Source organism: Siphateles boraxobius, unplaced genomic scaffold (assembly GCF_051911475.1).
Source record: "Siphateles boraxobius isolate OS27281-9 unplaced genomic scaffold, OSU_SipBor_1 1, whole genome shotgun sequence".
Lineage (NCBI taxonomy): Eukaryota > Metazoa > Chordata > Actinopteri > Cypriniformes > Leuciscidae > Siphateles > Siphateles boraxobius.
In genome coordinates, this window is record NW_027508699.1 from 14764601 (window position 1) to 14790427 (window position 25827).

At 42.8% G+C, this 25827-nt stretch overlaps 1 protein-coding gene across 1 annotated transcript; it reads right to left on the bottom strand.

Moving 5' to 3' along the window:
* Positions 1-10986: 10986 nt before the first annotated feature.
* LOC143696688 (zinc finger BED domain-containing protein 4-like) lies at positions 10987-12866 on the bottom strand. Its single transcript, XM_077220720.1, has 4 exons — positions 12521-12866; positions 11896-12025; positions 11231-11775; positions 10987-11135 (listed from the first exon to the last, which is right to left on the bottom strand). Exons 1-4 carry the CDS (start codon positions 12843-12845, stop codon positions 10987-10989), a joined length of 1149 nt encoding a protein of 382 aa, XP_077076835.1. The 5' UTR covers positions 12846-12866.
* Between the last annotated feature and the right edge of the window lie 12961 nt (positions 12867-25827).

Consider the following 25827-nt stretch of genomic DNA (forward strand, 5'->3'; position numbering starts at 1 on the left):
TTAAATCCTAATGGAATATGTACCAAACACACTACAGAATTCTGTAGTGGTTTAAATGGTAAAAGCCAATGGTTCCTATTGGTATTTTAATAGAAACCTTTAGAATTTCTGTGATGGTTTCCAACTTTTTTTTAAGCTGGTCTGATCTTCTGTCCAGGTCTAAAGAAATAATCACACACACACACACACACACACACACACACACACACACACACACACACACACACACACACACACACACACACACCGTGCTTAATGTTTCATTATCAAAGTGAACACATGAAATTTATCAGTATCTGTAAAATTTACCAACATAAATGAGTTTCACAGCACTAACACTGTTTCAGCTTTGATCGCCTCGGTAAACACGTAATAAACGGGGCGTTAACATATAAGCTTATTTGCATTTTATGGTTGTCAGCTTTGTTGCATTACATTTACTTCACCAGGAGATGGTGCTGCAATTTCTAGCTGAAAGAAGCTTCGAGTAATGAACCATTTTCGACACAGTTGTATCAGAAAGCAATAATTCTTCGAAACGCTTCATTTGGCCATCACTAACTACATGCACTGAGCTCCTCTCTGCTCGGCGCTGGTAAACGCGTCCGACTCTTCCAGTTGAGCGAACGGCTGAGATCGCGCGTTCATGTGTTTTGGGGACGTGGCTTTGGAAGGAGCCGAGAAGGGAGGGGGTGGGAGTTAATGGAATAATGAGCTATGTTTATTGCAGTCCTGAGAGGACTACAGACACTCGATTTTTATAATTTTTTTTCCAGAGTACTTACATTTTAATTATGCATTGATATATAAAGACAGTTTAAACAAATTTGGAAAAAGTATTTTTGGGGATTTCTACCTACCCTGCGTTTAAATGGCAATAAAAACAAGATGAACGTTAAAACAATATACAATTACTTGAGAAGCAAAATAAGATATTAAGTCTTGTTTTCTAGAAAAAAAAAATTGTGCTTAAAACAAAAAGAAAATGTATGGGGCATAATTATTACAACATGGCCATTGTGCGTAGAGCCGGTGACACACTTAACGACTGTAAGGCTGATTATAAGGCCGTGTGTCCACCAAAGCGTTTTTTCACGCAGCTGGCGTAAAATTCCAATTGTTTTCATTTACTACGTTTACATGCAGCCAATTACCCGTTCAAAACCGGGATATTAGCAATAACCCGGTCACGCACAGCCATGTAAACACAGGCAAAAACCCGAATATGCTCATATCCCAGATTTTAAAAACCCGGATATGATACCTGGGGTACCCCTTTTCTAACCCGAATTTTTGGCGTTGTAAACGCGTATCGGCATATCCCCATAATGATTTGTGTTCTGCGCATGTTCTATTCGCAAGGAATCTTGGTCTTTTGAGTAGAGGTACTTCTCGGCACATACAAAAACCTGCGTGCAGTATACCGGAAGTAAACATGGTGAGACGCAGCACAGCATACATTTGGAGCGAGGTCAGTACCAGCACCAAAGCCCAAACAAAGGCGATCGCTATCTGCCCCGAACTATTCATTATCCGCATGCTGCTGCTGTTGTTGTTGTCTTTGGATACAGGAAGAAGAATCGGAAATGACGCATATTGCGTCTTAAGAGAGTTGAAAAAATTTCAAATTTGGGTAAAACGCTGCGCTCATCACTGTCACTTTTTACTAGGGATGGGAATCGAAAACCGGTTCCACTCGAGAACCGGTTCTAAATTTTACGATCCATCGATATTGTATGCCCTCGACGTTAACGAGTCCTCTTATCGATGCTCCTGCTCTGAGTCAGCCATAGTATGTACAGACCGTGAACTCACAACTGTCCCTTTTGTCCTTTATCAAGCACCATAGCACCGCGTCCAAAGATAATCTTTGTCCTGCAAAGTCTTATTTGATCAGTGAGTAAAATTGTCTCTCTCTGGTAATGTAGATGAACCGCTGCGCTTGTGACAGGGCGCATGTTAAACTGATCGAGCAGAGAGAGAGAGCCCCGGTCGCGCGCACGCACTCTCTCTCTTCGGAGCAAGGCGAAAGTAGGCTTCACCGTCTCAAAACTAAGCGCTGTCTTCCTCTCTCCCTCGCACATATTAATCAAAATAAACGACACGATGGTAAGGTAGGGAGACTAAAGTTTTATGTGGAGCATTCGGAGATTTGTTTTTCCTGAATTGCCGCTGGGTGTGAATTGTGCTAAAATACGTTGCCTTATCTTCTCTGAAAAGTCTTCCGCACATTCAGCTGACAAAATCACACTTCAAATAAACGAAAAAAAACGATCCAGTGATGAAATGTTTTCTGTGATGACACACATCTTGTGGGATGTCCCAACTGGCGGGATAATCACACAACGCGCACACGTCCGATAATGACACGTCCAATTCGCGAACTAATGACTCATTTGAACCGATTCGTTTTAATGAATGGTTAAAACAACTGATCTTTCCAACACTGAACTCACGGGACGTTTAATCGGTGTATAACTAATCGGTAACACTTTACAATAAGGTTCCATTTATTACAGAAATTACATAAAAAGTACAGTTTGCTTAGTCAAGTGTAAGCATTAAAACGACTTGTTTTCTCCCCCGAAAAAGACTACTTTTTCCCACACAGTGCTATCAGGAATCGATAAGAGAATCGTTAAAGAATCGGATCGATAAGCAGAATCGTTAGTGGCATTGATATTGATAAAATCTTATCAATTCCCATCCCTACTTTTTACCCAGCCGTCCAATCACGGTGGAGGAGGGGCGGGACAAAAACCACACTGAACAACTGTCACAACATTCTTTCTGTACAAAGACATCAACCAGCAGAGCTAACCGAACTAAATGGATGAAAAATAAATTTTTAGTATGAAACAAATTATCTATGAAATCAGTTACAAGTAAACTGTGCTGCAGATATTCTGTATCATAGCAACGAAATGTCCATAGCGATGGGTGTGCCAGTCACGCTGATGCCATTCCCCTTAGCGTCTGATCAGATTCAGTGTAAAGTTCCACTTCGAAAGTTAAACACTCTGATATCAAGCCATAGATTTTCAAACAACATATTGCATTCTGGCTTTATGACAGTGGAATTGGATGAGATCGGGGACTACGATCTATCTGAGGGAAATTACTGAGAAATAACGGCAGGGAAAATGATTAACGTCACATTCAAAAATCAATTGCTTTTCTCCAGTGTAATCTGATGCATTCTAATGAAACATTGAACTTAATGTTGCGCTAATTTATCAAGTCTAATTATACTTCTTCCTACATTGAATAACACAAATTCCCTGCCCTCTCATTAGAGGTGTTGACTCCTAAAGTGAGTTTTGTTTGACAGAAATAGCACACCGGAGCCAGCTGGAATTATTTAATCTCCCCAAAAGGAAGACATTTAATGGTTCGCTTCCAAATCTAAACGACAGGCTTCGACATGCTAGCCTCACTCTTGATGTTGTAGCTGCCTGAGGACTTTATATTCCCTGCTGGAAACTCACCAAATAGGGACACCTAGCATGATGGAGACGAGAAGAAAATTCAAATGATTTATCATCTCTTCATTTAACCGTACGACAAAAAGGCAAAAGATGAAAACCACATGCTTGTTTTTCTATCTTAGATGTAATTGGCAAGGTGATTGGCTGTCTGTTCACACAATATGTGTATCTCCATTCATGAAAGACCCTATTGTTCGCAGCTTAATCCAAAATCTCTGCAATATGACTCGGATCAAAGCCCTATTCATAAAATAGCTCACTGTTGGACCTCGCTCCCTCCCTGTCCAATGCTTCATACAGTGAGCCTATAAAACAGTCTGCCAAAGTTAAGGATGGTTGAGGATGTGGCCAGTCTGCAAGAATTTCTAACTGTCCTATAATTATATAGTAGTTCAAGGCAGTTTGTTTAGGGGGGAGGGGGGTGGGCTATACATTCTAAGCACAATATTGACATAAACATGGCTCATTCTCAGCCGTTTTTGTGTTTTGGCTCATTCTCAGCTCGTTTTTATGTTTCGAGGAGCTTCTGAAGAGCTATGGGGGAGAGTTATACTTTGCTAAGTACGAGTCATTGTGGTGTGTCAGCTTGAATTATTGTCATTTCAATACGTTGTTGTTATGCACTCAATTATTACTGCATTCCACTGAGTGCAGTTGCCAAAGCTCCATTATGTGATAATTTAGATGATGTCTAATGGAGGAAGCAAGGCTGATTAATGGAAGACATCACTGCCTCTAACACTAGTGTAAATACATGGGCCAAACATGCTACGCTTTCACATGCTATAGTGAACGTCACAGAACCAGTCAAATAGTTCCTCACCTTTGACCTCTATACAGTGGAAGTGACTCTTTTATAAGGGGAGCTGATAATATTAATGTCCCCTCCATGTGAGCATGTCCATCTTTGCACTAAGGGGATGAACCTCGCATTCTGCAGATCTGGACAGACATTATAATGTAAGGTCAGAGTTAATTTCCTGCCCTAAAGCGCTGAGTTCAGAGGTCACTTACATCTCTTGTGAGCACACTTGACTTTTATGGGCTTTTCGTTGCCGTTCTTAACCCTGGGTTATGTTGTGCCATGTTTCACACTGTTAATAATTTATCCTGGGATAGCATTTACTCCTGGGTTATTGAGAATCCCACTGTACATTTGTAAACCCGTTCTTATTTGCATATTTATGAGGTTAATCACATTGACATAACTACATACCTATCTAGTTATCTGTCCTGACAGGCTTTGCTTTATCTACTTAAAATTTTGTTTTATAAATATCTTTGAAATTACATTTTCTTACATTTAAATTTTAACTACATTCTGTTAACAAATTCAAATTAGGACTTGTAATTTAAAAGGCATCGTCAATTAATCCCTGCTATCCATAAATGTGACCAGACCTTATGTCTTCTAATACGTACTCCAAATTAATAGTTCTCTTATGAGAGGTTCTCTCGTATTGCGTAAGTTTAGCTTACGCTATGGGAAAGATTCATCTTCTCGAGATATTGAAGCCAAAAATTATCCTTAATTTTGTATCTAGCAGGCTGTCTAGCGTGCTCATTGGCTGCCCTGCGGCAACTGCAGCAGCCTACCAGTGAGCCCGGCGTGCCGTCACGTCCAATGAAGGGCGCTCACGCCCTTAACGCGTCCTAGCCCGCCAGAATAGGCGTGGCTTAGCGTATATACGCGGGGCTCGGAGGCTTCCAAGTGGACGGCGCCGCCGAGAAAGGATACAACTCTATTCCCCCGGTGGAGAAGGCGGTTGCAGTGCACTTTTGTCTGCCCTCCGCGAGATGGTGCTCAAAGTCTGCTCTCCCGTCAAAAGCAAGAGGGAAAAGACGGCTGACTACCACCGCGCCCGGACCACCGTCAAAGTTCCTCTCCCTGTCAGTCCCCTTCGAACAGGCTACTGCAGTGGTACATTCAGCAGCCAACGAGCCGGTAATACGACCCGCTCGCCTGCACGCAACCTTCGTCTTCACGGCAACCCAGAGACATCTCATAAAGAGTATAATGTCTGGTTATCCGGCTCACGCCGATTGTGTTTTATGTGTAGAAAAAGTGCCCACATCTCAGTGTTCAACCCTACACACAAGCACAATACTTCCTGTGTCACTCACAGAGCCCACTCTCTTGAAGCTGGTAGGTGCCGCTCGAGTGTTAAATGTAGGACACGTGCCCACGAGTCCGTGCTCACGTCTACTCTCTGCCCGCTCTGTCACACGGCCAATTCAGCCTCATATCGATCAGGCTATGTATGTAAGTCCTGTGCCCGCTCACCAGGGCTCACGCTTACTGACACGCACTTCACGCGCCACTCGCGCGTCACGAGGTTATCACAAAGCACTCCCCATCCAAGCAATCGGGTCATTGCATATGAGTGTCGACTCATATGCAAACACCTCGCCCCGAGTGCCGCTCGCATGTCTCAGTGCTGTCACAGACGTCCCCCATCCAAGCGATCGGAGCGTCACATATGTATGCAAGTCCCGTGCCCACTCACGAGCGCCCTCGCTTACGGACACACGATTCACGCGCCACTTGCGTGCCACAAGATTATCACGAAACGCTCCCCATCCAAGCGATCGGGTCATTGCATATGAGTGTAAATCGCTTGCCCGCTCACTAATAAACACCTTGCTTGCGCGTCTACAAAACTTCCCCCATCCCAAGCGATCGGGGCGTCACATACGAATTTAAGTCCCGTGCCCGCTCACGAGCTCTCACGCTTACTACTAAACGCTTTGCCCAAGGCGCTGTTCGCGCATTACAAAGTAATCACAAAGCGCTCCCCATTCATAGCAATCGGGTCATCCTTTGTGCAGCAGCCCATCACCACTGTCAGCGAGCCGCCGAACTCAAGCATCAAGGGCGCACGCGCGCCGGGATACATTGTGCTCATGCAGATGGTGTCTTAAGTGTAGAGAAGGTGTCCACGTCCCAGTGCTCACCCCTACACACAAACACAGCACTTCCCGTGTCACTTACAGAGCCCACTCTCACAAAGCTGGCAAATGCCGCTCGAGTGTTAACTGTAGGAGATGTGCCCACGTGTCTGTGCCCACATCTATCCTCTGCCCGCTCTATTACACTGCCATGTCAGCCTCATATCAAGCAGGTTGTAAGTCTCGTGCCCGCTCGCAAGCGCTCACGCTTACTGACATGAACTTCGCCCACAACGCCGATCGCACATGACAATGTGCAGCCTCATATCTGTCAGGTTATGATCAAAAGTCTCGTGCCCGCTCACAGACGCTCACGCTTACTGACATGCGCCTCGCCCACGGCGCCGCTCACACATCACAATGTGCAGCCTCATATCAGCCGGTTTATAAACGTAAGTCTCGTGCCCGCTCAGAAGCGCTCGTGCTTACTGACATGCACTTCGCCCACGGCGCCTATCACGCGTCACAAAGTGCAGCCCCTTATTGCTCAGGTTATGAATGTAAGTCCCGTGCCCGCTCATGAGCGCCCACGCTTACTAACATGCACGCCACCCATGGCGCCGCCCGCTCATCACGAAGTGATCGCAAGTCGCTCCCCTTTCACAGCAATCGGGACGCTACATATGAAACAGCCTGCTACAGCTGTCAGTGAGCCGCAGTTTTCAAGCACAGAGAGCGCGCGTGCTGCGCCCATCCCTCCGGTTCAGTTTCTCAAGCCCGCGCAGCGCAGCGATCAGAACCCGGAGACCATTCTGCCCCTAGTTGCACATATAAAAGCATGGGAAGCGATTCCCGGGGTATCAGAATGGGTGCTAAGCACAATAAGACAGGGCTATGCATTACAATTCGCTCGCCGCCCCCCACGCTTTCAAGCACGGACCGCGACGACAGTGAATGCGGAAGTAGCACATCTACTCCGCTCAGAAATAGCAAAGCTGTTGTGCAAAGGGGCCATAGAACCGGTACCGCCTTCTCTGAGAGAGTCAGGCTTTTACAGCTGTTATCTTCTCGTGCCCACGAAGGATTGGCTCTCAGACCTATTTTGGATCTGAGGCATCTTAACAAAGCTCGCTTGAAAAGAACGTTCAGAATGCTTACGACCAGACAACTCCTCGCACACGTTCCCCTGAGGGACTGGTTTATCTCTCTCGATCTGAAAGATGCCTATTTTCAGATTCCGATAATACCCTGTCATAGGCCATTCTTGAGATTCGCCTTCGACGATCAGGTTTATCAATACACCGTCCTGCGGCCTGTCTTCAGCACCCCATACATTCACGAAGTGCATGGATGCGGCTCTCGCCCCCTTGAGAAATAAGGGCATACGAATTTTGAACTATCTGGTCGACTGGCTGATTCTGGTGTAGTCAGAGACAGAAATATTATCTCACAGAGCTGCGCTCCTCAGTCATCTGGAAAGCATGGGTCTCACGGTCAACTGGACCAAGAGCTCATTACTGCCCAGCCAGTCAATTTCCTTTTTAGGAATAGAACTGGACTCTGTGGCCATGACGGCTCACTTATCAACACAGCGCGCGCGCCATGTTCAGCGACTGGCCGCGTCTTTCCAGAAGGGCAGTACCGCTCCTCTGAAGACATTCCAGAGGATGCTGGGCTACATGGCTTCAGCTGCTGCGGTACTTCAGCTGGGTTTGCTGCGCATGCGCCCTCTGCAACGCTGGCTGGCCGCTCGTGTGTCTCACCGAGCTCGGGGGGCCGGCTGCGAGCGGATCAGAGTGACTCAGAGCTGCATTACAGCTCTGCAGCCCTGGTTAGCAGCCGACTGGTACCAGCGGGGAGTGATTATTACCCCTTTTCCACCAAAGCATTTTGAGAGCCGGTTCGGAGCCGGTGCCTGCGCGCGAACCAGTTTCGCCAGCCAAAGAACCGGTTCTCGACCAGGAAAACTGGTTCCAAAGCGGCACCAACTCTTTGCTGGACTAGAACCGCTCTTTTACCACGTCATGCTTACGTCGGGGGCTGGGGGCAGGTTTAGATGTGTTCTAAACATCTTTTCTGACCATAATATAGGATCGCAAAGCCAGGAGAAACATTTGCAGAAACACGATGTAGTCCGCCATTGTAATTGTTATGCTTGAAGTTGGCGCAAGCGTTTCTAGTTTTTTATATTTAAAAAAAAATGTAAGCAAAGAAGAAAAAAACAACAATATAGAACAAATAAATGTTAAGAAAAAAAGACACAAGACAGGGTTACATAATTAATCAGAAAAGATTACGTATCTAAGGAAGAGGTTAAAAGACTTACATATTTCAATAGTTTTTAAAGCCTTTTTGGTTCACGAGTTAGAAATAATCCCAAAGTAATGTTGTAGGTTTGCAAGCGTTTCTAGCTAAGATGTATGGCGACGTACACAGTGGCGTAACGACGTCGTTTGCTGGGCGCTCTAGTCAGTGGACAGCACAGACAGCCGCTGTCACAGACAGCCCCGTGGCCAATTCCGGGGAGGGCAGATCTCCTCTCTCAGGCTCGCGGCTCGATCTGGCATCCCCATCCAGAGCGCTGGTCTCTGCATGTATGGTTAATCAACGTATACCCGTTGTCCTGCCAGACGCAGTAATGAACACAATCACGCAGTCTAGAGCTCCTTCTACCAGAAGGCTTTACGCGTCTAAATGGTCTGTGTTCCCTGAATGGTGCGCTGACAAAAAACCTGGACCCACGAAGGTGTGGGGTCTCGCGGTTGCTTAGTTTCCTTCAAGAGCTGTTGGACAAGGGAGGTCCCCCTCCACGCTTAAAGTATATGTGGGGGCCATTGCAGCGTTCTCAGTATCGACGCACGGCCAGTCATTAGTAGGGTTGGGTATCGGTTGGGTTTTATTCGATACCAGTTCCTACTCTGTATTTTTTAAACGGTTCCGGTGCTTAAACGGTTCTTGAAACGGTACTTAGGAAAACGAAACCGCACACACTATGTCAAAAAATAATACCCTTTTATTTACAGGGCCAAACTGGACACAATATTAACTTAAATCTTTAAACAATATAAATACAAGTCACATATGGTAATAATAAATAAACCAATATAAAATAAAAATTCACATTTACATAATATCAAATAAAACAATATTGTATCAAACAAATAACAATGTAACAATACTGGAGATTGCTACCAGGGTAATCTAATCTCCACTTTCTCTTCCTAATGACCTGAACTGAACAGAGCAACACCATAAATATTAAAATAGAAACAAATATAGAACAAGATATTACACAACAGTATTGCACATTTAAAGAAGCTTTTGTGACTGGTGGTGAGGACACTTTACAACAGTTTTTAACTATTCTTCTGCAGGAAAATCACCATATTGGCCTTCTCTGACAATATACGCCATCTTTCCTGACTTTCCTGACAGCATCTTTCCTGATAGCATGCCCAGCACATGAGAAAACCCTCTCAGAGGGGGTTGATGAGGCCTGCACACACAAGTACACCTCTGACAGGACAGACAAATTAGGGAGGGTATCCCTCTTACCCCCCCAAAACCCCCACCCCCACCAGGCCACAGGGTCTTGTCCAGGTGGGATGGCTGCCAGGCCTTTGTAGATCTCTATCTCTTTCTGGACCTGCTCTGTGATGGAGAGGGCACTTCTTGTGGTCTGACTCGTTGTATGAAGTTCTCGGTCTTCATCCTCAAACAACTGCTCCAAGGCTGACATCTTGTACATACAACAAGTTCAGTATAGCACAAAAAATTTTTTATTCATTGTACACACAGTAGATAGATAGTATATGTTTGAACTTCCACGTCTGCCTGCTTGGTCCTCCTCCTCACCTGCCTCAGTCTGATGAGGGTCCTCCTTTATTGGAAGCTGTAGACACAAACAGAGTGCCCATAAAACAGCATTAAACAATACTTAATTACAGAAACTGTTACATGGGCATGGATGGACAGTGCATATGAAAAAAGTTGAGCAATCAGTACACTGTCTCTAACAAACATGCAGTAAAATACCTGAGCTGCCGTGGCATTGTCAATCACTGCTTTCTCAAGCCTATCCCAGGCTTCTGCAACACCAACTTCCAGCCAGCCTTTAAAGAAAGGGTCCATCAATGTGGCCTCCCGAAGGAAGTTCTGAATGTCTTGATCCTGTAATGAAAACATGGTTTAGTGTCTAATAATGAAAATGGTGTAGTTTGCCTTTTTTATTTGTGAACATGCAAATGGATAGTACCTGGTATCTTTTTTATTTGTGAACATGCAAATGGATAGTACCTGGTATCTTTTTTTTTTTCGAGATCTCCCCAGACCTTCTCGTTTATAGCAGCCACAAAGACATTGTCATCATCGGAGGTTGAATAGTGTGCCTCCAGCTTTGTGAGGATTGGGATGATTTGGCTGCATGTGGGGGACTTGTCACTTGACACACAGAGGGTTGAGGTGTACAATATTTTCATGCATTTCATGAATTCCTCTGCCTTCTCGAAATCACTCTCTGTAAGCCTTTCTAGTCTGCCGAAAATAAACAATATTGTTAAGAACAAAAGGTAAATTTATATTGTTGCCAGTGACCCTCTTGTCCATCACCTCACCTGTCCCTCTCCATTGGCCTCCTTAGCCTTTGATCGAGGCAAGCTGCCTGGATTGCAGGGAACTGCTCCACAAACCGCTCCACCATGAGGTATAGAGAATTCCAGCGAGTCCTCACATCCAGGATAACATTGTGCTCTGGCAAATCTAAAGCACAGACATTTGATTTACAGTAAAGAATTGCTTATATTTAAAAGTATTACTTTTCAAGTTGTATTTATAATTATTTATATGCTATTTACTGAGGAGTTGCTGTTTCTCTCTCAGGACAGTTTTGCTCATAGTGGAGCACTTCAGCCACACCACCACTGCACGAATCTTTGCACACCACCTAGTCACAGCTTGGATGCCATACACCTTCTGTGCTGCCAGGTTGAGTGTGTGGGCAAAGCCCCCAACTTTTAAAAAGTTCAAGTTTCTCAGGGCATCCATGTTGTAAGCGTTGTCTACTGTGGCAGCTATGACTTTTCCAGTCAACTTGAACTCCTCAAGAATGTTGTGGATTTCCTGTGCCACCTCTGGCCCTGTCTGGGACTCATAAACTGCTTCAGTGCTTAGCACTTTCTGCTGGATGCTGCCTTTGTAAATGTAATGGACAGTCACTGTTAGATAGTGGTCCTGTGCCACGCTGGTCCATCCATCGCAAGTAATTGCAATTTTGCTGACCTGCGCCAGCTCCTGGATGACATTATGTTTTATAACGGAATACCACGCGGTTATGTACGTGTTGGACATGTCATCCCTGGATGGTGGTTGGTATCTATGATTGAGGGCAGTGCTCATCTCCCTTTATAAAAAATTAAATATGATATCTATTAGTTTTGTACACAGAATTTCTTCATGGTACAGAGGTGGCATTCACATGCATCAAGGAAATTCTATTTTAATATATAGCCCACATTTTCACCTGAAAGATGGAGATTCCACCGTGGAAAATTGATGAAGCCCCATCACCACAAATTTGTTGACTGCCCTGTGGATTTTCTGCACCTTCTCTTTGGTTAGTGCAGCCTTCTTAGCCATGGTGAAAGGAGTCACTGTTGTAACTTGAAAGCCAGAAATAAAAATATTACTATCAAAATTGTTTATAATAAAATAATATACACCCAACTCTTCAGGTTACTACTACTAGTAGCCTATTCTGCTCAACAGCTCATAACAATTCTTCCCCACTTCCCCCTCCCACTCGATAAATAGGATTTGCCTCGGATTGAGTAGGCTGTAGCCTTGAACAACAACGTTTCTGATTTAATGAAAAATTGCGTCGTTTAATACTGATGTAAAATAAGATCAACATTTTGTCTTCACATATTATGACTTTTACTTTAAGCAGAGAAATATCTGATAATAATATCTATAACTTTTACACTGAGCAGAAATATTCAACACACACAGTATAGCCTTGTATAAAGAGGTGTTTAACATTTTGAAAAAAACATTTGCACACGTTGTCACACCGTTGAATGGCAACGGTGTTTGCTATACTACTTGATATGCAAGATTTGCAGTTGGCATTAAATTACTAGACTTACCCGAAGAGGAACGGCTGCTGTTTTCATCATTTGTGTCCACCACCACACTGGCAGAGCTGGGAGTGGGACTCTCTTCAATTTGTCCGGCGGTGAGGTCAACGCTGGCTGCTGTTGTTGACGTGCTTGCCTCTGCGTCTCGTAGGTTGTCAAAAACGGTGCATTGTTCGGCTTTTAAGTACACTCCATATTTCGTCAGATGTTTCATTAAATTGGAAGTGTTACCTCCCTTGCATGCTGTTGATTTAAGACATTTGTTACATGTCGCAGAGTCTGCTGCATTGTATGTGAAATGCAGCCAAACTTTGGAGCGTTTTGCCTTCGGCATCTTAATCCCCTCGCTATCAGTTCAACAAGTGTGGGAGTAGTGGCTCTGACGTCACGCAAGTTGACGCCGGAACACCAGGGGGCGGTAAAAGTCAGGCACCGAAATCTTCATTTTTATTCGGTCTGGTTAGTACCGTTTACGTCGGAACCGGTTCCCTATTGGCACCGAGTTTCGGTACCCAACCCTAGTCATTAGGAAGGAACGAGCTTGTCTTCCACTTCCTTAGAGGAGCTAGGAGGATGAATCCTCCGCGCCCCCCGTCTGTTCCTATATGGTATCTTTCCTTGGTCCTCGAGGCCCTGAAAGCATACCCCTTTGAACCTGTAGCCTCTGCGGATCTAAAATACCTGTCACTCAAAACTGTTTTCCTGATCGCGCTGTCATCAGTCAAACGTGTGGGGGACTTACACGCGCTGTCTGTCAGCGCTGCGTGTCTAGAGTTCGGACCGAATGACTCAAAAGTCATCCTCAAACCTAGACACGGACATGTTCCTAAAATTACCTCCATTCAGAGCACAGGTCATTTCCCTATCGGCTCTGCCTGCATCCGACAGTGAGAGTGATGTTATCTCCTCTGCCCGGTCAGGGTGCTGAGGGTTTACATTACGCGCTCCATCCCTTCCAGGCGCTCGGAACATTTTTTCTTTTCGTTTGGAGGGCTCACCAAGGGTCCCGCCGCCTCGAAACAGAGCCTATCCAGATGGAAAGTGGACGCTATTGCGGCGGCTTATGCGTCAAAATGTCTGCAATGCCCTTTGGGCGTCAGGGCTCATTGTGACGGCCTCCCGTCCACCTTTGTCAGGTTCTATAACCTGGAAGTTCCCGCCCTGCAGGCTAAACTGCTGTCAGTATAAGTGAGAGGTCAGTTCTGTCCAGGTATTATCGTGCGCGGGCTACTCTCATATGACTCAGCTCTTCTGATTGAACTGCACTGTATCAGGTTATGTGCTATGCTTATACATTGACCGCCATCGCCGCTCTATTTCCAGTGAGTGGTTATGTGCATGCGCTTATTCCCAGTCACCTGGGTTCCCCGAGCTTTTCTTGGACTCATGTAGTGGATGCTGGCGCACACGGCGTTGACAAAGGGTTCCCGTAGCGTAAGTTAGACTTACGCAATACGAGAGAACCTCTCGTAAGAGAACGAATCGGTTACCCAACGTAACCTCGGTTCTAGATGAGGGAACGAGTATTGCGTAACCTGCCGTGCTCGCGCCACGAGCGCTCTTTCGTTTCAGACGATGAAAACCAGAAATTCAGCCTCCGAGCCCCGTATATATACGCTAAGCCACGCCCATTCTGGTGGGCTAGGACGCGTTGAGGGCGCGAGCGCCCTTCATTGGACGTGATGTCACGCCGGGCTCACTGGTAGGCTGCTGCAGTTGCCGCAGGGCAGCCAATGAGCATGCTAGACAGCCTGCTCTAGGTCTGCTAGCTGCTGCACTGCGTTGACAATAGATACAAAATTAAGGATAATTTTTGGCTTCAATATCTTGAGAAGATGAATCTATACGAGAGAACCTCATCTAGAGAGAACCGAGGTTACGTTAGTTAACCGATTCGTTTCTTCATCACTCTAGTTAACACATTTGCCATCACTGTTTGACATATTTAACTGTTTCTCACAGATATGGATACTAAACACAATGGGTCTCATTCATGAAACATTTGTAAATATACGAGTAAATATGCTAGTGATTTGCGCGTAAAGAGACCTTCCCGAAAACTCTTCTCCTGATTCACAAAAACTTTGTAAACGTCAGATGTGATAGTGAAATGTGTGTGTGTGTTAATGAATTCCAATCAGTCGTAAATGGGATGCGCGTGCACATTCATTCTCAATTACCATAAATCCCGCCCATTAAATCCTACTGACAACTATATATGGGCATCATATTATGACATGAATGCGAATGAAAAAGAAAATTTTCTCAGATGCAGAACTTGAAGTTTTACTAGCAGAAGTTCATTCAAAACGCCACATTTTATTTTCAAGCGTACATAGTGGCGTATCGGGTCCTAAAAAAAGGAGGAAGCTTGGCAGCATATTACAGATGCAGTCAATGGAGTTTCATCTGTTAATTTAACATTCCCAGAAGTGAGAAGAAAATGGTTCGACATTAAGCTTGAGACAAAAAACTAATTAGTTCACTTTGGAAAAATCGTATCAAAACTGGAGAAGGACCACCATCGCAGATGCTAATACTGGCTCTCATAATAAGAAAAACCATATGTAATTACTATATATAATATTTTTTCAAAATGCTGTGTAAATATGTACCCGATTAAGGTGAATTAAAATGCAGCCTTATTAATGAGCAAAACGTTCGGGTGTTAAGCGCACTATTTACATGTGGCTGGGAGTAGGTGGAGATTTCTTGAGTACCAACTAACATTTGGAAAATACGAACATTTTAATGAATCCAAAATTTACGCCAGAACCACTTTACACACGATGAAGATCATGAATATTTAATTAGCTGAGAACTGGGGCTATTCATGATTCTCTGTAGCTAAGAAGGTAAGAAGCAGAACCTGATGTCATGATGTGCAACACGTTCCTGGATCAACATCTTTGTTAATCCTGAAACAACATTTCAGTGAACCAATCAGATTTGAGGGACAAGTTTCCAGTTTGTCATGTTTAGGCTTACAACCAGGGTTAGGTGCTTCTGATGGGTAGGGTTAGGTTTACGGGTAGGCAAATCAGGAAGTGCAGCTAAGAAAACCCGCCTTAGCATAACATTCTGGTACCACATTATACCGTTTGCACCACAATAAAGGGCTAACTGCACAAAAGTGGAGCAGAGTTTCAGGGTTACAAACTCCTTTTCAAAATTACAAGTGTGAAACATTGCATAATCTATAATTGTTAAAATTATATTAAAAAATGTTAACCAAGGGTTAAGTGTAACGTGAAACGTTCTTTCTAGTCTGTGTAGCTTTAAATGCAACATACTTCCTCCACCTGTGTAATTTTAGATCACTTCCACCTTCATTTTAGTAGATTTTTGCTAATTCTCATTAGAACGGTTAGTTTTCATCTTATGTCAATAAACATTCAGCATTACAAGTGTGAGGTGATGCCAGTGCTCTGAGATGTTAAAAGAGCTACAGGAAACAGGCTGTGAGTGGTTAGCCTACACATTACAACAAGCACCCCGTGTGAAAGTAAGATTAAGTCATTTTTCTTATTCCATTACTGCGGTAATGCAGCATTAAGCGTGAACACTCAGCTCAGATGAGAGAGGAGAGCAGAAAAAGGGAATGCATATACATGAAAAATGAAAGTGCTGTGCTTTATAATGTGACTGGAGAGATGTTTAATAAATCAAATATCGCCTTACACATGGACCTTACACTCCTACGATAAATTAAGGGACAGAAAAGGTGCCAGGCTATGGTAATTGGCTTCGCCGTCCATTGTTATATTTTTCCTATCCAGAGAGTTGTTATTCCAATCATAAAATACAATGATTGCACATAATGATATTGTCATGCAGGAGAGACGGGAGCCATTTGAATATATTTGAGGAAGATTTAGTTGGTCTGCCTGCCAAGCCATAACACATAGCATTCTTTATAGCTTTATTAAATGCTGTACCTCCAGTTTGCTGTGCTGTTTCCGTAGGCGGAGCTTCCTAAATACAGAGCAACTGCTGCATTGATTTTCTCATAAAGAAATTTTCACAGTCATATACACCCAGTCACAGCAGCCATGCCAACTTTATTAATCTCACAGGTTTTGTGTAGAGGACACGATGAAATGGAAATGACAAAAACACATCAAGACTATGGAAATGAGTGTGTTACACTTCATAATCAACATTTTGAATATTTTTTTATTCCAATTAATGTTGAAGCGAAGAGGAATTTTTTATCCATGACCAAGGTATACTATCTGACCTGGGTATTAATATTTGACTACTGCACTATAGTGTTATCACACTGCAAATAATGCGTTTTGTGTTGTACCTTTTTTTGAGACTTAATTTTGTAATAAACACGTATTAGATAAACTTATAGCTGTCTTAATTATATCTGATATGTGATATGGGGGTTGGGGGTGTGGGCTTATCATGCGCTTCAAGTTGCACACACGCACATTTGCACATACACGCAAGGTCTCTCGCCGCTCTCTCTCTCTTTGCCGTGCGGGCGCTACACGGTTTGGAGCTCGCAAGCTCTAGATTCTGGGAGATTTGAACTAATTTGCGGGCATCAATATGCGGTAGACTCCCGGAACTTCCGGGAGACTTGGGATGTCTGATATTCTCTGTTGTCCCCTTATTTTGCAGTTTTGACTGAGAGGAGTGGAAGAGGTTCCAAAACCTAAAAGAAACTCTAAAAGAGATTGTTAAACCGACTTTCTCACTTCATTTGATTCAGTGCCATTGAAACTTAGCTTCTCTCCCACTGTGTTGCCTTATCCTTTCCAAGTTTTGAACCCGGAGTTCAGAGACAGCTTAATAGAAAGTCCTGGAGCTGTGTGGCATTCAAAGAGTGGGAGTAGAGCCGAGGAACCACACAAAAGTTCATAACAGCCGTCTACTAACACCCCAGCTGTAGGATGATGACAGTCTTTGCTCAAAGGGATTCCCCATGCTACTGACAAGTGTAATTTTCCTAGGGAACGCTGCTCACTAAATTGATATTCACACTATGTAGTCATTAAGAGTTGTTGCATAATGTGTTTTGAAAGGTCTAGGAGGGAAAAAAAGTTAGTTGCAACTGATGGGAAAGCAATTTGAGATCAACAAAGTAACTGGTTGTAATCTTTTACTGTACTCATTGAAAAGCTGGCCGACAATGAAGACTTGACCCATAATTTTAGCAGTCCCCTCCCCCTGTCCCTTTTCCTTGCTTTCCCTCCCTTTAAATTCTTAAAGGCAAAGAATAGCATTCCCACACAATCCGAAAGTTGAATTTCCATGGCTTTTCCAATTGCTTGTGACGACTGAATAAGGATTTAAAATTTTACTCGCAAAGAGTAATTTCTGGCCAGATAAATACTTGATGAAAAAAGATGAAACATTCACATTGACTATAGAAATTTCCATAACTTTTCCATGAGCTTTTAAGATTGTCCTCAATTCCATGGCTTTTCAAGTCATTTGTGATGATTTTTTTTTAATCATACTCACACATATTCATTTCTAGCCAAAGACATACTGTCACAATGACCATAGAAAGACTTTTCAATGACCTTTATTAAGTAACTTTGTTTCCATGACTTACTGTATCCAGAAGGATGTTTAAAAGTACTTTTATTCACATTCTTTGACCTTTTTAAAGTCATTTTAAAATTGGATTATTTTTAATCATATACTCACAAATAGTAATTTCCAGATAAGAAATAGGGTAGAAATAGAAAAATGTATACTGACCAGAGAAATAGACTTTTCCCATGACTTTTCCAGTCTTTGCAAAGGTTTTAAAAAAACGAATTGTATAGAAATTATCCACAGAAAGATCCTCCACTTCAGGCCAAAGATATCGTTCAAAATATGGCTGCATTTAGATCTGCTTGCCTCACCCACCTTTATTGACCTGAACGTTACAGAAAGGCTGAAAGAGGGAAAAAATCCTCCTCACGCAGGATGATCGATCTCTCGAGGACCATACAAGGAAATTTCTGGAATTAGCCTATGTTAGAAATGGAAATGAAATGGTCCAAACGAAAAGTGCCCCAATTCTTGGTCCTTTATTATGAACAGATAATACAATAAACCAGCGCTGGTTGGAGTAGAAGCTCAACCCAATATCCTTTGTCTAGGGTTTATATAGTGAAAGTCTTAAACAAAAGAATACAAGTCTAACCAATAAAATCAAACATTACATCATAGATATCATATAGACGTTATATAACAGCTTCTTAATATGGGCAGTATCCTGTTAGATTTCCACAGGATCCTTTGGATCCTAGGAGCTTTTCAAACACACAATGTATAGAAAGGAACGAACATTGAGAAAGGAGGGGCTGAGTAGTCCGCTCTTAATGGATACCAGATGTTTAGCTTAAACACAAAAGGAAAAATGTACAGACGTGGCAGTTTTGCTGCCTAGTATAAAAATCATACATAGACTATTGTTTTGTATGCTGAAGGAGAAAGATATTTCTAACAGCCTACAAAACACTTTACCCAGAAAACTTCCTCTGTTCTTTTTATTATGGACGAAGGCAAAGTAATCCGGGGATGGCCCTCGAGGCAATTTCCTTGATTATGTGGACTGGTTTTTGCTGCAATGCGGATTCTCTATCATGCTGGGTACAGAGGAAAAAAGAACGGACACAGCCCACCCTTCTGAACCCATCCAACGCTCCACTGAGCCCACTACGAAGGTTCAACCTGCGAAAATCACAGACATAGAGCCGGAGCCTATGTTCGCCATGGAACCAATACCAGAGCCAATGCCAGGCATGGAGTCAGAGCATCCGGTGTGTGAACCAGTCCCCATGTTCGTACTGATGGAAATACTAGGGCAGCTTAAATATGAAGAGTGTCTCATTGAAGGGGATTTGGCCAAGCCATTCCTTCCTGGATGGATGGATTTCCTGCTCCCATTCAGTGTTCTGTCTCCTTCATCGCCACAGGTAGGGCCAGCTCCAAGTCTCCTTCTTCACCTCTGCTCCCATCCAGCTCCAAGACTTCTGCGTCATTGATGATCCCACCCAGCCTCTGACTCCCTCCTCCTCTATCAAATCCAGCCAGTTTGTCGCCCAGTCTCCGCTGTATACCTTCACCTCATCGGCTCCTGCTTCAGTGGTTCCCCCCAGCTGCTCGGATCCGCCTTGGGCTTCTCAGCCGCAGCTCCACATTGGTGTATGGATCCCCTGGCTATGCCTCAGTCCTCTGAGTTTTTTACTCTAACTCAGCATGTCAACCAATTGGCTCCACCTTGGCTCCTCGCTCCCTTGGCTCCACCTGGGACTGTCGTCTTTTCGGCTCCAGCAGGCTCCCTCGTATCTCAGACTCTACATTGGTCTAATGTCGCTCAACCTCCGCCATGGAATTCCGGGCCTAGGCGGTAGCTCATCCCTCATCTCCTTCGGCTCCATCAGGCTCCTCCTTACGTCTGGTTCCTCCTCAGTCCTCACTCACACCGGCTCCAAGCCTCAGTGCTCCAGCACCCTAGCTCCACCTCAGCCGCTTGTCTCTACGGCTCCACCTATATTCTTATATTTCCCACGATGTCATCTGGTCTCAAAGTCCCTTAAACTTCTACTTGGGTCTCCACCATGCCTGGTTTCACCTCTGTCGAGCGGACCCTGAGCTCTGCCCTGGCTCTTTCCTCCATCGATTACTCAGTGATCAATTTTATTAAGACTGCACTCAGAAAATTTTATAGAAATATGTTAGAACTGGACAAACAGTAGCAAAATATTTTTACTTTATTGGAACATTTTTATTTTGGGAAACTTTTACTTTTTATATGGGAATTATTTACTCCACTACATTTCATAAAAACATGTCGTAACCTCTCTGAGATGCGATATCGGTGTCCGATTCTTGAACAAGCTGATTCTTTTTTAATTAACCTGTTTTGGTTTGCAAATCGCACTGAACGATTTATTTTTGTGAATTGGACCGATGTGATTGCATCTGTTCTCAAGTCAACAAATTAAATGATGAAATGATCTGGTCAGAGTGAATTCACAAGTCTGACAATAAATGAGCCAGGAACTGGAGATCCTCAGAGCTTGAGTGTGTGCACGACTGATAGGGCAAAAAGTAAATCGCTAATGCCGAATAAGTCATGACTGTCAGTTGTTTGAGAACTGAATCTGCTGAAAAAGGGTGAGCTGTTTAAGCCCATTTTATGAAATGCTTGAATGAAGGCATGTTCATAATTGTGTATTACTTACTGCCGTATCAGTTTCAATTGATTTAAAACTAATATGTTTGCATAGAGTTCTTCTTAAAATGTGAATAGATTTAGACCTATGCACTCTAATTTGCCCTATGCCATATGCACTGAACCCAAAATTGGGTCAAATATGAACAAACCCAGCAGCTGGGTTAAATTTTTAAATTCAAAATTTTACCTAAATGTTGGGTTTGTCCATATTTTACCCAATTTCAGGTTGAAATAATCCAGTATTTTTTAGAGTGTGGGATGTCTGTTTTTATATTGTATGTTTATATTTGTAAACACATTCATCCACCACTGGTTAACACTAGAAAGTTATGTGACCATTCATTGATTTTATTTATCTCCATGACTTTTCCAGGTAAATCACACTTTTGAAATTCCCTAATATTTCTAGGATTTCCAAGACCGTGGGAACCCCAAAAGAAGAGTTTCTTTCATCTCCACAGAGACAATGCTCTTTGGGCCCTGAGTGGCCCTTTCTCACGCTTTTATTTTTAACACTTCTGAAAAGTTCTTTTCCAGGGATGGCTCCTCCCTGAACACTGAAGTACAGTAACCTTTCCTCTCTTTCGTACTGGTCCCACAGCCCTCTGTCCCTCCATTTTCAAAGGGTTCAAAACACACCCACTTTTCCACTGACGGGAGGGACAGGAGCGTGAAAGTGGTGCTCAGACGTGCATGGACATTTAATCAGCTATTACATCCACACTGCCACCTCCACAGAGCACTGATGAAATTAGCTTTCTCAAGCAAACTAGATAAACTGGACAGCTGGCACTAGGGACGTTGGCTCGTTCCTCTTGGCATCTTTATTATTCGCCCTCTTTTTCATGCTCCCTCCATTTTTTGCCACTCACTGAATTCACGCAGCCTCATTCTTAATCTGTGGATGAGGTCATGGTATGGTGAGAATGAGTTTATCGAATCATCCAGCAGCCAGTTTACATCGCACATCAGATGTTTGGAGAAAAACAGAATATGTGTATTTCTTCTCCATATTTGTCTCTGTGTCCATGAACAGCCAAAGCTAACAGCCCATATTAGTTGCATAAGCAGCAAATAAATGATTTTTTCCCCACAAACAGCAGATGCTTGTCTAGATGCAGACATTCATAAATTTAGAGCAATGATATCTGAGTTGCAGTTAAGGAAGATACCTGCAGGCATATAGTTAATTTCCAAACTATGCAAGTAAACAATACTAATTATGAAATGGGTTGTTACACTTCAACTAATAATGTTCAGTCTTATTTTAGATGCAAATACTACTTGTGTGCCACACACACACACACACACACACACACACACACACACACACACACACACACACACACACACACACACACACACACACACACACACACACACACACACACACACGTTTGTTTTTGTGATTTGTGAGGACATTCCATAGGCGTAATGGTTTTTATACTGGACAAACTGTATATTCTATCCCCTTACACTGCCCCTATCCCTAAACCTACCCATCACAGGAGGCATTCTGCATTTTTAATAAAACACTACTTAGTATGTTTTTAAAGCCATTTGAAATATGAGGACTCATGAAATGTCCTCATAAATCACGTTCAAGTTGTAATACCAGTGTAATACCCATGTCATTATACACATTTGTGTCCTCACAAAAACAAAACACACACACACACACACATTTTGCCAAATGTTCTTATAGGCAATATTCTCAAATGGGTCAACTCTTTAACCATAGATAACATAATTCTTGCCCTTTTTATTTTTATTTTTGTAAATGACCAATGTTTCTATGCAGCGTGTATGCTAATAATGGGCTGTGAGTGAAAATGATTACTTTTAAGAGAACTTGATTTTGCAGAAGACAATCACAATCATGATTACATGCTCCTCGAGAACACTACAGCACACTCACCCCTCTCCTGAAAGCGATTACACTCCCTGATGGTCACACTGCATTTGGGGTCACATATAAGATAAGAAAGTCACAAAGTGGAAAGGACTTAATGCAAATGTTTCACAGTGAGCGAGTAGGCGCTCCGAAGGCAATCAGAGCCCTGTGTCAACTTCAAATGCTGCCGAAAGAAACTGCATATTTAAATACCAACCCATCACATTTTCCTTTAAACAAGCATGACATATTAGCAAGGCTGTGTGCATTGTTGTTGTGCCTATTTCCAGGCTTCTTGTGCTTTTCGAATGAAAATTAGAGTACAATAAATCAGCCGAGCTGCAGGCGTTATGATGCTGGCTACAGTGAACGATGTAATTCCGCATGAACTTTATTTATTTATCATGAGTGTCCAATAATTAAATACACAGAGAACAGCCCGTAATTAAATCACAGTGTAGCAGAAAGGAAGAAGGCTTTTTAATACAACAGAAAAAGCTGGTGACATATCACTCTATAGAAAAAACTAAAAAATGCAGCTTTGTTTGTCTCAAATGGAAATCGTAGACCCAAAAGTGATCAAATAAGTTAAAGCGAGTGCATTTTCCCAGAAGTGAGTGCTCTCTTTCAGAGAACTGACCTTGCATGTTCTCCTGGGATATATATTCTTGGTTCATGAGCATTCACATGAACACATGCACTTATTTCACGTTCAGTTGTCCTGGCGATGGATTCTGAGATACTATGCTGTACTATAGGGTGAATTATTCTGCTTTTGTGGCTTCCAAGGCAGGATGGAGCTCGCTAACACCTTCTTCTTAAGTGCTAATTGTCTCCTCCTCCAGGTGCATGAGATTCAAATGCTGGCTTCCTTCATTAGCAAAATGTCATGCCTTCTAATGTTTTTCACAACCTCTTTAAAACTTAAATCCCCTTGGTGGCAATGCCAATCTCATTTAGTAACAGCCTAGTGCTTTTTTATGACTATTCCTTTAATGAACTAACTACAAAGGCCGAGGTTCTAGTCTTGCAAATGTACTGAGGATGTTCCTCCATCTGTGAAGGTTTTCCAGTGGTCCAGGCCTGTGCTGCACAATTCTCAAGCTTCACAAGGCAGTGAGAGGTTTCTTGACTCAATTAATATGCAAACATCTGCTGCCTGTTTGATGTCGAGAAAAAAATATAAATCACTGCTCGTGTATGAACATCTGTCAGTGGAAAAGCTTTCCTTTGGGCTTAGTCTACATAGCAGCTTTAACAGCTCTTGACCCCGTGGATGGTACTAATGAGAGTCAAGAATGAGTAAATTACTAGAGGAAACACCACCATACTTTTTTGGAAGTGAAACCCTTCTGCTGTCTCCCCCTCGGCAAAAGTAATAAGCCTCGGTGGGTGGGTTTCTTGCCCTCGTCTGATTGGGATTTGGCTCAGGAACCAAATGCAATTCTCTCAGGGGCATATTACAAATGAAAACTGATGATTTTATAGCGTTAACAACAAAAGCTCAAACTTAAGGACATTTCTGCCGTAAGGCCAAGTGATATGCTCATATTTAGAGAATTAAAATGATAGTAATACTAATCTTACAAGGCAATAGGAGCGCAAAGACGGGGTTTATACTGTATATAAATCTCTATAGTACATCAAGATGACATTCTGGGATAAGTTTAGATACATTTCTTGGGTTCATCTTACTCTAGTTAACTAATTTAGACAAAATTAGAAAATATTTCTAGAATAATTTTTTTTTTTGGCTTTCAAAGTAAACATGTAAATTGAATTCACCAAATATAATATTATTACAGTGTCATTTTTTATTATTATTTTCTCTGGTCAAAAATCATGAGATAATTGGCATAATTAACTTCATTTTATTTTGTTGACAATTTTTACCAGTAGGAAATGTCCAATTTATTTATTAGTATATTTCAAAATAAGTGGTTATTTCTAGGGATGGGAATCGAAAACCGGTTCCACTCGAGAACCGGTTCTAAATTTTACGATCCATCGATATTGTATGCCCTCGACGTTAACGAGTCCTCTTATCGATGCTCCTGCTCTGAGTCAGCCATAGTATGTACAGACCGTGAACTCACAACTGTCCCTTTTGTCCTTTATCAAGCACCATAGCACCGCGTCCAAAGATAATCTTTGTCCTGCAAAGTCTTATTTGATCAGTGAGTAAAATTGTCTCTCTCTGGTAATGTAGATGAACCGCTGCGCTTGTGACAGGGCGCATGTTAAACTGATCGAGCAGAGAGAGAGAGAGAGAGAGAGAGAGCCCCGGTCGCGCGCACGCACTCTCTCTCTTCGGAGCAAGGCGAAAGTAGGCTTCACCGTCTCAAAACTAAGCGCTGTCTTCCTCTCTCCCTCGCACATATTAATCAAAATAAACGACACGATGGTAAGGTAGGGAGACTAAAGTTTTATGTGGAGCATTCGGAGATCTGTTTTTCCTGAATTGCCGCTGGGTGTGAATTGTGCTAAAATACGTTGTCTTATCTTCTCTGAAAAGTCTTCCGCACATTCAGCTGACAAAATCACACTTCAAATAAACGAAAAAAAACGATCCAGTGATGAAATGTTTTCTGTGATGACACACATCTTGTGGGATGTCCCAACTGGCGGGATAATCACACAACGCGCACACGTCCGATAATGACACGTCCAATTCGCGAACTAATGACTCATTTGAACCGATTCGTTTTAATGAATGGTTAAAACAACTGATCTTTCCAACACTGAACTCACGGGACGTTTAATCGGTGTATAACTAATCGGTAACACTTTACAATAAGGTTCCATTTATTACAGAAATTACATAAAAAGTACAGTTTGCTTAGTCAAGTGTAAGCATTAAAACGACTTGTTTTTCCCCCCGAAAAAGACTACTTTTTCCCACACAGTGCTATCAGGAATCGATAAGAGAATCTTTAAAGAATCGGATCGATAAGCAGAATCGTTAGTGGCATTGATATTGATAAAATCTTATCAATTCCCATCCCTAGTTATTTCTTCACCCTTGTCAACATTTTTGTGTTGTATCTTTCTATAATACTGTAATGTAGTTTGACCTGAAGCACAAATAAGTTCTTGTCTGTGTCTTTTACAGTATCTCTACTGCCTTTGCAGGACATCTTTGTGGGTAAAATGATCACACATGCCTGTACAACTAAGACAAATGTCTTTTACCCACACTTTTGAAAAAAAAAAAAAAAATGAAACAAA

Excerpts from the sequence above, each read along its gene's own strand:
- LOC143696688 (XM_077220720.1), bottom strand. The coding sequence starts at position 12,845 with ATGCCGAAGGCAAAACGCTCCAAAGTTTGGCTGCATTTCACATACAAT. Across the intron at positions 11,776-11,895 it reads GTGGAATCTCCATCTTTCAG|GGAGATGAGCACTGCCCTCA; the intron begins GTGAAAATGTGG and ends TTTTTTATAAAG. Across the intron at positions 11,136-11,230 it reads AGAGAAACAGCAACTCCTCA|ATTTGCCAGAGCACAATGTT; the intron begins GTAAATAGCATA and ends TCTGTGCTTTAG.